The 13,250-nt window shown below is 39.2% G+C and overlaps 1 protein-coding gene across 1 annotated transcript in view; it reads right to left on the bottom strand.

Annotated features, from left to right (window-relative positions):
* The window catches only part of LOC133224884 (nuclear factor of activated T-cells, cytoplasmic 3-like), a 78,757-nt gene extending 67,632 nt beyond the window's left edge, over nucleotides 1-11,125 (bottom strand). Inside the window, exon 1 of the mRNA XM_061376773.1 lies at nucleotides 10,993-11,125. Coding sequence (XP_061232757.1) covers nucleotides 10,993-11,092 — 100 coding nt within the window. The 5' untranslated portion in view covers nucleotides 11,093-11,125. The remainder of the gene's footprint in view (nucleotides 1-10,992) is intronic.
* Nucleotides 11,126-13,250: the final 2,125 nt, after the last annotated feature.

The raw sequence follows: 13,250 nt of genomic DNA, 5'->3' as shown, positions 1-13,250 counted from the left end.
CAACGTATCCTGGGCTGCATCAAAAGAAGCGTAACCAGCAGGTCGAAGGAGGTGATCCTGCCCCTTTACTCTGCTCTTGTGAGACCTCACCTGGAGTATTGTGTACAGTTCTGGGGTCCTCAACATAAAAAGGACATGGATCTGTTGGAACAAGTCCAGAGGTGGGCCACAAGGATGATCAGGGGACTGGAGCACCTCCCATATGAAGATAGGCTGAGAAAGTTGGGGCTGTTCAGCCTGGAGAAGAGAAGGCTGTGTGGAGACCACAGCAGCCTTTCAGCATCTGAAGGGGGCCTATAGGGATGCTGGGGAGGGACTCTTCATTAGGGACTGCAGTGACAGGACAAGGGAAACTTAAACAGGGAAAGTTTATATTGGATATAAGGAGGAAATTCTTTCCTGTTAGGGTGGTGAGGCATTGGAATAGTTTGCCCAGTTAGGTTGTGAATGCTCCATCCCTGGCAGTGTTCAAGACCAGGTTGGATGAGGCCTTGGGTGATATGGCTTAGTATGAGGTATCCCTGCCCATGGCAGGGGAGCTGGAACTTGATGATCTTAAGGTCCTTTCCAACCCTAACTATTCTATGATTCTATGAAAAACAACACCGGCTCATCCCTTACTAAGCTGCTAACTACACTTCAACATAAGCTGTCTAACTGGAGAATATAATTAAATAATACCCAGAACAACTGTGCCTAAAGTACATTCTGCTCACTATTTGCCATATCAGACTGTACATTCAGGACTTGTAATGCTTGCCCACCAGTTGTTCACTCCTAAACGATCGATGTACTGGCAAATGCACATGTGTAGCTGTTCATTGAGCCAGACTTCTCTACAGAAGGAAGGTCAATTACTATCAAATGTCTGAATATGAGCCCTGTGCCAAAATTATCCAAAACACTTTATTATTCTAGGTTTGTGAGCCCATAAGCAAACAGGTTCAGACAATAGGAGGTGTTATAAGGTACTAAGGAAGTGCAACATGACCTAGGTCTTATAAAAATACTACTGTGAAAACAGGATCATCAGTCAAGTCCTTTAAATAGCATGAGGAAAGACTTGACCATTGCCACAGACATGATGTGTGTTCTCAGGCAAATCATTTAATCTGTCTCCACTCCCAACCTTTAGAAGAATTACAACCTCTTGTTTTTCAGTTGTCATGACAGAAATACCTGTAAATAAGAACAAAAAGCATATGCAGCTCTATTTTTTAATTCCAGTATCCTACTGATTTGCAGCAGTTCATATACTTCTGGGGATGAAAGAGGAGTCTTAATCTTAACAAAGAACCCAAAATACCCAATAGCCCTAGTTTTCCTTTTATGTATTTAAAAAGGCAACCAATGAGAATTCTTGCTGGTATGCTACTACATTAAAGCTCTCTAACTGCGTATTTGAACTCCAGTTTTTCCATTGCAAGCTGTAAGCTCTCCAGAGACATTTCCTACAAGCTTAAACAGCAACTTAAAACACACAAACCCCCATAAACCACAGCAATGAATTAGTTTATAAGAGTATAACTGGCTAGTAAGCCACCAAATATGATACTAAAAAAGTATAAATTGTGAAAGCAATTTAGGTAGCAAGGTGGAGCAGGAAGACACATCCTTACAGACCAAGTTTAGCAACACACAACACAGTAGTGCTAGTTTATGCTTTCAGAAAAGTCTCTTTGCCAAGGACTGTAGCAATAGGACAAGGAGCAATGGGTTTCAACTAAACCTGGGGAAGTTCAGGTTAGCTATATGGAAGAAGGTCTTTACTGTGAGGGTGGTGAGGCACAGGAACAGGCTGCCCAAAGAAATGGTAAATGTTCCATCCCTGTCAGTGTTCAAGGCTGGGTTAGACAGAGCTTTGGGCAACATGGTCTACTGCAAGGTGTCCCTGCCCATGGCAGGGAGGTTGGAACTAGATGTTCTTAAGGTCCTTTCCAACCCTAACCATTCTATGATTCTACAAGTTAGAACAACTGTCATTTTATGAAGCAGTTCTCTCTCTTCAATGATTTTGTGCTGTTTCATGGGCATATCAGATTACTCTTAAGAGGATAAAAATAAGTTTTACTTGTCAATCATGTACACAAGGGGCAGCTCTATAGTGCCCATCAGAACTTGACTGTTTTTCCTGTACATTTTCAATATTCTTGCTTAACACAAGAAAATGAATCTTCTCAATAACGGGAGCTTGTCAATGAGTCTTTTCCAAATTCTAGTCTGGATGAGAATCCATTGTCCTTGGTAGAAATGCAGAAGAATAATGAAGCTGCATTAGGTTAAGCAAGAGAAAAATGCGGCATAATAAATGTTTACAACTGACATGGAATAAAAATAAGAACGTACTGGCTCCCAGGGTGTAACTACATGTTACTTTTTTTTTTTAAGCAGCAACTACCCTAACATACACACACACGCTCATACACAAAGGGGGGGAGAATTGAGAAGGGAGATATTTTTAACCCGGATGATTTTGTCAATCAGCTCTGCAGTGCACTAACATAAACACCTGTATATATATATATAAAACTAACAGGATGGCAAGCTTTGGGACATGAGGAGAAATCAACCAGGGCAGGAACTGCAGGTGTTTTCACTATCAAATAAAAACCCAACATGCAACTACTGACCTGGTATGCATTTAAACTAGAATGGCTGTCAGTGTACATCCAGCTTCACGCTGAAGTAACAGATTTGAGATCCAAAAGTAACAGCCATGAAATTTTATTTGGGGTGTAAGAAAAACAGACTAAACCCACATGAAAAATCAAATGCATCTACTTAATCCATGAAGCATGTTTCAGAAAATTATGTATTTCTGTTGCAGTAAATGGTGTTAACGTCATTTGAGGTTTTTTGAAGTTCAGGTTAGATACAAGGAAGAAGTTCTTTACTGTGAGGGTGGTGAGGCACTGGAACAGGTTGTCAAAAGAAGTGGGAAATGCTCCATCCATAGCAGCGTACAAGGCCAGGTTGAACAAAGCCTTGGGTAACACAGTCTAGTGTGAGGCATCCCTGCCCACAGCAGTGGGGTTGGAACTAGATGCTCTTAAGGTCCTTTCCAACCCTAACCATTCTATGATTTTATGAAAGACACTAGCATTTGCTCTCAAAAGCCTAAATTTGACAAATTACACTGACAAAATATAGACACTGACCTAATTTAAAGAAGCTATGCAATATACAATGGTAACAGATATTCTTAGTTTCTTTGGATTAAACAAGATATTCTCTTGTGGCCTTGTTACTTGAGTACAGTTATCCCAAATGACACCATTAAAGCCTTTTGTAATCACAGAGTTACTCTATCCCATTAATTTTGTGTTTCTGATGCAGGGAATAACTACTAGAAAGCATCCAAGATACACGTGAGTAGCTATAAATCACTGTACACGCGTTATTACAGCCCATTACGCAGGCATCACAAACAGTGAATCATTGTTACTAATGGCTAATAAGTGGACTCTCTATTCAGCTTCTCATTCTGTTTCTAATGTATGCTTTCATTTTGGGTATGAAGGGTTACTCTGCAAAACAACTTCAGTTAGAAGGTTTGTGCCCTATCCCAACTACAGTCACAATTCCATTCCCTCTCCAGCACAGTACAAATGCTACCTATCACTCAATTTATGTTTAAGCAGTCTTCCCATTTACTCTATTTACCAAAGCACACAAAAAAAAAAAAATCTGGGATTAAAAAAAAAAACAAAACCCAACACATTTCTCCCAGCACTTGTTCCCAAAATACAAAGTTAGCAACCACTAAAACATGAAGACACTCATTAAGCACTGAATTGAAAATTATTTGCCTCCTGCAATCTTGAAGAGCCTCATACATAAGAAAGTGGAAAAATAACAGTTTGAAAGTGAAACTAATGTGGCCTATTGTGTACAGGGGGGTTGTACAAGGGGGTACTGCTTAAGTTATAGCTTGCTTGACAAGCTTAGCAGATGCCTTATCAGGCAGCACCAGGATAGAACCTCCTAATGAGGAGAATAGCTCATTAAACCAGTTGGACATAGACCAGACCCATCCAGCTCCTAAAGAGCATGCATGAGGACCAGAGGTAAAAAGTTCAAGCCTGAGGAAGACTCGTTTACTTCATCTTGAAGACCCCTACCCACAAGAGGAAGACTACTTACTCCATCTGAAGACCCCTGCCCAAGACCACCAGGAGGCACTGCGCATGCGTGGAGAGCCTTTTAGCTCATTATAATACGAAGCGGGGATAGAACATAAATATGTATAGATGTATTGTGCAACCTAATACATATGTACGACTTCACAGGATAAATGTAGAAGGAAAACGGCACTGAGGTGCACATGCCTTTTGGAGGACCAATCCCGCGTGTGCCTTCAGCTGAATGAAGCATACCTACTTTACAACTTTAACGAGTTGTGAAGTCTATTCCGCTATCAGAAAGGACCTAAGAGTTAAGTCCAAAGAGGAATATTTATATTTCAAAAATAACTCTCTCCACCAACTTGTTAAAAAAAAAAAAAATCCAGAACAATTCAACACCATTCAGCAATTTTGCTATATTAAAAATATTTCTCATTTTCTAGAAGTGATGACTCATCTTCAAAATGCAGCCTGAGAGCCATTTTTTAAACAAGTAATTCCTATTAATCTAAAGACTAATATGAATAATATAATTTAAATTTATGGGAGTAATAAATTAGCTGAGAGTACCTGCTCACATTTCTATCTACAAACATGTTTTATGCAGCCTCAAATGAAGTTTATTTCTGCTAAAAACACAAAAACCACAATCCCACAGAACACACGCAAAAAAAAAAAAAAAAACCACAACAACACCCCCAAGAAAAACAAAGAACCCTAAATAAAAAATTCCAAACAACCAAAACAGCAACACAACACAAACCCAAACTAAACCCAGAGTTCTATTTTCATTAATTTATTGCTGACAGATCATGGGTTTGTAGTCAGATCCCCAGAAAACTGATTCTTCTCTCCTTCACCCAGGTACATAAAAATGAGGACTGGGCTCCCCAAAGAAAACTGACAAAAGTGTCTTCTACCACACCTATCATCGTTTGTCCAAAAAGTAACCATAAGCATTCAGTGCCACCAAGACATTTAATCAGAAGAGCCATGTAAGTGATTAAATTCAGCTGTTTGGTTAACTCACGAGATAAGCAGGTATTCAGGCTGTGTTGTGGCCTGCACATCAACCAGTTCCGCAGTTCTTCAGATTTAAACTGGTATTCCCTGAATGACTGAACAGTTCCACAATTTTCTTCATGTTCTATTTTTGCCAGTATTTCACAAGAATACTCACAGAGGGGTGTAGTTAAAGGTAGAAGAAAATGTTGGTTTGTTAATAAGCTTGCTCCTGCCTTGCAATTTTACTTAGCCTTACTGATCATTTCACTCAAATTCCACTGTCATTCTAACCCGTCATGACATGCCCAGACAAATGCAAGGACTTGGATGTTGGTTTACAGGCTGGGCTTCCTGCCAAGTCTGCTCTACATACTTCTCTGGTCCACTAGGGCAGCCTTAGGCGACAACTCCTACTTTGCAGCAGTTCTGGATCAAAAGTATGTGATCACAAAAATGAATTCTAACAAGAGCAACCCTCAGTCAGCTCACACCTGAAGTTCACAATTACTGCCAGCATCCAGTCCTTAAATTTTCCACTCAGTCTAATTATGAGCCTACTCTCTTTCCTACCACAGCTTGGCTTTCTTAGTATTGCTTACTTTAATCACCATCTTAGGAAAAACAACAAAAAGTTCAAGCATACTGCAAACTCCTGCAAACAGCTTAGACTGTTTTCCAGCAATCCCTGACAGCAATACCTGTCACAAACACACATTTAAGAAGTGAAGAATACATATTAACAATCAAGGCAAAGCTATAAAGACTAGTTTTATGGTGGTATTTCAGTACAAATCGTTGGTTTAAAGACTTTTACTACACATCTAAATTAAATGACACAGTGCCAGTTCTACAGAGATCTCTGCCTAGCTACTAAGAAAAAAAAAAAAAATCAATACCCTTAACACATGAACAGTCAGAGCACTTAACATATGGGCAGGAGGCAAATGCTGAACAGCCCAAGCAGCTCACAGAATCTCACAGGAAGTGGGTCAGACACAGAAAACTTCAAATGAAAAGATCAGGTATTACTTTGACAGTCACAACAGCAAAACATATATTTTAATCCCAATATTCAGTAACAACCTCAAACCAGGAAACTAACAGCTCTAGGCTAGAGGGGAAAAAACTCAAAGGGGAAAAAAAACAAAAGGAGGAAAAAAAAAAAAAGATGTTTTCACATTAACTTAAGATACAAAGCCAAGTCAAATGTTCTTATCCAGAGTGAGGCTCCAGCTCACAAAAATGTTTTGAACTGTCACTGAATTCATCACAGGATGGGGATATTTTCAATACTTTTCATACCATACTGTTCAGGAGAAAAGTAAGAGAGACTGTAAGACTCATCTGTAACAAGATTACTAAATAGTATTACTTAACCAAATATTAAGTCACAGGAAACATGCAGAACCCCATTTTCAGCTTCTTTCAGTTTCCAAGAAAATAAACTAGACATTATAAACCAGAAGTCCAAGGAGGGTACTTTTATCAGTATTTATAAGCACTAATTTTATGGGAAAACAAATAAAATAAACCATGGATGATTAATTATATTAAAAGATAATATGAATTTCTCCTCCTCCACTCCACAAGAACAAAAGGGTGACATTTCACACAGTACTCTTGTGCCTTATTATTTCTGATGAAGTCTTCTAAGAGCAAAAGACAGTAAAACATTTTAGACAGGATTCTAAACAGCAGTATCAATAATTTGTGACTCAGAAATTCCCAAGTAATTAAATAATTTTCTGAATATTGAACCGTTTGCAGCCTCTAATTTTAAGTTAATCCCCATTTTACACACTAACAAAAAATAAAGTTTGGATGTTACAGAACCTTACAAGATCCTGAATTTCCAGCTTAGTACTACATATTCCAAGTTTTTTAAAGGCCCTTACCTTTATAAAAACTCATTTGTTAAGTTAGGTGAACCCTCTAAAAAAAAAAAAAAAAGAAAAAAGTAATCACAGCAACTTGTATCTGCTCTTCTTTCACACAGCTTGGCATTAAACAGCATATTGCATTCTCAGTAGAAATTTTTAAAGTAGTCTGAAGACCTTAATGCAGTTTGCTTACTTAATGCTTAATGAATTATAGGCAAACTTCACAAAATTATACTGTATAGTATTGCAAAACTGGGGGTATCATTAGAAAAATATTCAAGATAAATTAATTTTTTCCAATGTCACAAAATTTATCCCCGAACTCTCTTCATTAAAAGGGCCAAACACGGTGGCAACTCAAATACATTAACTGTCAAAGTTTGTTACATGACAATCTATTTTGGTAGGCTGTACAGGACCTGAACAATACTGTAATTCAAATGTTTATTTAGGCATTTCAAGCATAACTGATATAAGGTGTCAAGATGCAGTAAGATGCTACTGCAACTAACCAAACAGTTTTGCAAGAAAGAGAACAAAGTGATTTGGCTCCCTTCTGAGTACTCTACAGCATTTTACCTTTGGGCACTGGGAGCCTGAATTATTTTGTCAAAAAAAGATCAAGCTCATAGTACCTAGAACTGCACATCCTGTTTTGAGTGCTGAGCACTACAAAATCAAAGTGACAATTTCTGTTTTCCTTGGGACAATGACACTAAACTATCAGAGAAAAAGAGAACAAGATTTTGCAGAAAGTTCTTAGTACCTAACTTTCACTTAAAAGTAGCCAAAAAACTTTTGACAATTTCTTATTGAGCAATCACCTGAGCAAATTTCTACTTCAGATCACAAGCTGTATGAAATAGGCTATCCCTTTGATTCCAAGTGAAGGATGCTGCAAAGACTGCAATATTAAAGTAGACTTTCAACATCCTTAAACCATCTTTCATGAATTCCCCTCTGCAGCACAAGCTACAACTTCCAGATCAAGCACACAAGCACTACTGCAGAACATTAATCCTGCACTTAGCACAAAACTAAGTATGCTAGTTCTACTATTCAGCAACCCACAAAAATTGTCCTGCACAAGTACTCAGAATTCCAGTTGATTTAATTTCTCTTATTGCCCTTTCAATGTCACAAAAAGGGTAATCTACTGCCTAGGACTAGCACTTTCTTATTAGTTCAGAAATCAAAAGTATATTAAAGGAAATTAAATAATAGCTCAATTTTTTTCTTGCTTTTGATTAAAAATCAGTTACCAATTTATATATATATATTTATATATGCTCATTTATAAAAGAGAAAAACCCTCAGAACACTAAAGTAGTCTCAGCATAAAAGAAAACATTAATGTGGATTTTCATGTTATTTACACAAGAACTTGGTACTAAACACCTCTTTTACAAGGATGCCAATCCCAAACTTCTAGAGATACAGCATGAACCATGAGAAACTGTCAAGTGTTCTCCACGATCATGAAAAATTCAGTAATTTTAATATTATTTATTTCAAATTCAGCGACTTTCCCCATGACCTGTGTGTTTTATTATTAGCATATATTAGAAAAAAAATTTTCCTTATGCTTACTTTGCTGCACAACGGACATCAACACTGAAGCAAGCAATAGGGGATTATTCAGTATATACTTTGGGGAGAAACAGGAGGAACTTTTCTTTGTATAACTAATATACTTGGAAAAGGGGAAAAGAAAAAAAATTAACAAGACTTCCAATACGAATCCTCTCTTATATGCAACCTAGCTCTTCATACGTAAAAACACATGGCAGAATCAACAGCTAAACTCTGGCAATCCTTTTAATAGGATACTTGAAGGCAGAGACCTATTCTAAACCTTGCCCCTGAAGGCCACATCTGTGCACAGCAAGCAAGACCATCTCCAGTATTCTGCAAAGCAGTGAAATTACTGAGTTACAGATGCAGATGAAGGATTTCTTACTGAAAGTTCCAACAAACAGATTGCTCATGGTCCAAAGATCACATTTTCAAATTTGCCTTAAAAATAGTTTTAACTTATCAAGCATGGAAAATTCTCTATATTTAGAGTAAAATCTGAAGTGCTTTTTAAGGAATGCTACCAAAATACAAATATTAAAGTGAATTGAGTACCACTAGTATTTCCAGTTTTCTGAACAACTTGTTTTCTCATTCTCATCTATCATTGACAGAGAAACATAGCTCAGACCACTAGTTTTATATTAAAAGAATACCAATAGGGATGTCGTAATTACTACTGTTGTAATTTGTTAGCATTTCCTACTGTCTTCTTCCAGCCCTGTAATGCATTTATTTAGTCAGCAGAATTCAGGCCCCCTTCCCAACAGCACCATCTTCCTATTTCACTAAATTGGAAAACGGGCAAAGGAAATCTCTCTTTATATGAAGAAATCTGTAAAAACTAAATCACAGCATCAAGAAAGTTAGAGATCTTGTAAGAAATCCACCCCAAGTGTTCACTTTGGATTACACAGACTGTATCAAATATTTTTTATAATCAACTTATGCAGACAACCAAATCAGAAAACAAAACATGGCTGCATCATTTAGCCTTGTAAGGGATACAATTATGATTCGTGCCAGCAGCTTAGAAACCCTTGTAACCATTGCACTTGGTATAAGAAGAAAGAAGAAATAATGTAATAATCATTTTTTTACATTAGTTAAGTGCCATAAGAATTATATTGTAAAATTCTGAACACTTTGTAAACTTTAGAATATTGCCTAAAGGGAAACAGCTGTAACTGCCCAATATATGCTTATGCAAGATTGTAATCACAATATATAGGAACTAAGTCTTAAGCAAATAACAGATGTCCGGTAGTGCCAACAATGCTTACACAAATTGAGCTCTTTGCAAAGGGATGATTTGTCACTCAAAGGTCACGAGATAAGGAAGAAGAATGAAGAACTTACGATTCAGCAATCTTCAAGAAAGCAGAATAAGCAAGAAAACAGAACAAGGACCCGAACAACAGGATACCATAGACTCAGACAATACCCTAACAGGATACCTACGCAGGATGTAAAGAGCACAGATACCAGATGTGATAATGTATAAAAGAGTAAAACCCGGCGTGCGTTGCTGGTGGAGTGAAGGCTCCCCTGCGCACCCAGCGCTGCTTGCTTATTGCCTCTCAATAAATTGTAAATAAATTAAATTTGGACCAAAAACCCTGTCTATGCTAAATTTTTATAACAGCCTGGACAGTCATGTTCCAGAGCTACATTATCATCAATCCAGTTAGACTTAAGATAATGCATTACCGATTAATACTTATTTCAAGTAAGTCTGAAAAAACAGCACGCAGCCATCGAGCTCTGGTACAGCTACACACAGCACGGCTGGCTCTTACTGATTCCTTACATCCCGATTCGCAGAGAATATTTTATATTCCACATTTTAAAGAAATAAGAGGCTTTTCAGGCTCCAATACTGCAAAACAAAATAAAATGGAAACCCATTTGTTTCCAAGTTTGTAAGAACATACTGGAGTAACTACAGTGCTTTTCGTACGGGGAACAGTTGGGTCGAAAGTTTCCATCACAAGAGCCCCGACAAGTCTCGAGCGCAGCCCCCTTAGTTTTGTCGCTCCGTGCCCTGTGCCAAGTTTAACGGAACACTCACCCAAACCCTGCGGGGCCACCGGCACCAAAGGGAATCACGAGCAGATCCCCCCCCGCTGCCTGCGCTGGGACGCGGAGCCGCCCATGTGCGGGAGGGGTCTAGGCCCACCCGAACCGATCCAACTCAACAACACCCCACCCCCCGCCAAAGCACCACGCCCGAGGAGGCTCCTCCCGCGCGACGACTACTCTAGAGTTTCTTTTCTCACAGAAAGCTATACCGACGGTGGGTGGCCTAGGGAGTCTTGGTTTCTTCAATGTTCTCAGTCCCGACAGGACAGCTTAGGCTGAAAACAAGAAACTGAAAACCAACATCCCCCGGCAGCAGAGAAGCGCACCTGCAGGCCGCAGCGGCGGCCCGGGACCCGGCTGGCCGTCTTCCCCGAGAATCAGCCTGAAGTCGAACTCGTCGGTGGCGCTGCAGTTTGCTGTAGTCATGGGGAGGAGGGAGAAAAGTGTGGCGCGTAGGGAGGAGGAGGAAGAGGCGGCCGCGGCACGGGGCTCAGGCGTGAGCTTATCTCTCTCCGTCTCTCTTTTTCTTTTTTTGTTTTTTTCCTCTCTCTTTACCTTTCACTCTCCCTCGCACGGTGACGTCAGCAACACCAGCGATACCTCGTGACCCGCGCCAACGCCACAGAGGGGAGGTGGGGGGACGCCTCGCGGCAGATCACATGCTGTGAAAAGACCGCCTCGGCTATTGTAGTTGGTTGTAGCTGCTTGGGCAGGCTGGAGCGAGCTCCCAATCCGCGAGAGCCAGCTGACATAAAGGGGCTGGCCAGTGGAGTTGTATGTGGCCTTCGTTTGGCTCGGCCCAGAATTCTCTGGGACACGGTCTGCTAAAGCATTGTGTGTGAATAGGTGCTGCTCTTGGTACCAATTAACGATTCGGGTAATTAAGTACGTTGGCGGGAGCTGAGGAATGTAGTTTGCATAACAAATGCTAGCTGAAGGACTCTAAGCTGTTAGCTACATACTTTCTGGACTCCTTAGAAGCAACTGCGAAGAGATGAATTTAAAAACTCCTTAGCAACGTGTGGCATCAATGAAGGGAGCTTACGGAGATGTTACTAAGAACACACGTTTCAGAATATTCTGCCTGCACAATAACATACCATTGCCTACTGTTTTGCCTTGCATTAAGGTTGAAAAGCAAAAGGGTAAAAAAAAAAAAAAAAAAAAACAACCAACAACTAAATATTAGAATTCAAGATGTTTTTCTAGCAGGAGCATCTGTTTCCAGCAGCAGATGGTGGTGCAGAAACCATAACTGGCCTGATGTGTCTGGAGTTCGCAGTCTAAGAAATCCTAGAACAAATTAATGAAACCATCACTGAGTGCTGTGGAATTAGTAAAAGATTAATCCTCAATTATGGAATTTGGGGAGATTTTAGCTTTCTGCTGAAAGCTGGGCATTGGTAGGAATTAAGCTATTCACAGCCAGTCCCATTTGCTTACAGGCAGTTATGTGATATGCACAGCTTTATGTTATGGACTGTGAAACTCATTAATCAAAAATATCATTGCTGTATCTTTTAAACATCAAAGGACCAGGTTTAATTACTTAGTTGAAAAATTAACTGGAGTACAGGAATGTGGAAATTGTGGGTTTATTGGTTTATACTGTTTGAGTCATAAGTAACTAATTCAAATTGTTTCTATGCACAGGGTCTTCTTGTGTTTGTTGCAGTTTAGGCATGTCATAATCCCATGCATGGATTTCTATCTAGATGTTCCCTTTACAGACTCTGAATGAAAGTGAGAAAAGAAGTCTGACATGAAGGGATATTGGCTACAGTGCAAAATTCCCAGTCTAGCAGGCTTTTACAAGTGTTTGGTTAATTCTGTCTGTGCATTCCTAGAGGAAGATGGGTAATCTATGCTGAAGAAAACAAGCCTAAATGAAAAGCTACTTTGTGACCCTGCAATTCTAGTGGAAACAGAAAGCATCATATTAAAAAACACTGTGTAGAACTTGCAACAAGAGGAGCTTGCCCAAGTGGAAATGGGAAGTTACTTCTAGTGCCCAGAATACAAAGCAGCCATGTGTTTATCTTTTACTTAATCTTCTAATGCACTGTCCTTTCTACTGTTGCTTCCTCCATGCCACTAGCTATTTCTTTATCTAAAATACATGAGCAACTACAGCTACTGTTCCTACAATATGTAAAGGTTGATGCTCTTGTTAGGGTAGCCAACTCCCTCTCCTGACGGAAGCCCATTGGCCTGTAGCCTCTTTTTACCTCTAAATTCAAGGTCATGTAACAAGAGAAGCTGGAAAATAATGTGTAATTGCATTAACTGTGGTTAAGAAAAAACATAATGCTTTCTTGAATAAAAACAGATCTACAATGAACAATTCAGTAAAATACACTGTATATAAAATGGCTCTTAGCAGCTTATTTTTGTCTAAAACCTTTTGGGTGATCTTTCACATTTTCAAAGTGGATATATTAGAATTTTTCTTGTTGTTAATTGTTGTGTCAGATTACAGCATGTGGAGTAACCCTAGCAGTTTCCTCTTCTGCTATAGCAGTAAATTATTCGTTATGCCTGAGAAAAATACAACCAAACTTGTCCTTTTCATAAAGGGAAATGT

The sequence above is a fragment of the Neopsephotus bourkii genome, unplaced genomic scaffold (genome assembly GCF_033783945.1).
Source record: "Neopsephotus bourkii isolate Nb327-2 ecotype Australia unplaced genomic scaffold, CSIRO-AGI_Nbou_v1 NB_1736, whole genome shotgun sequence".
Classification (NCBI taxonomy): Eukaryota; Metazoa; Chordata; class Aves; order Psittaciformes; family Psittacidae; genus Neopsephotus; species Neopsephotus bourkii.
Note: the sequence above shows the minus strand (reverse complement) of the source record. Positions and strands in the feature narration are given on the sequence as shown.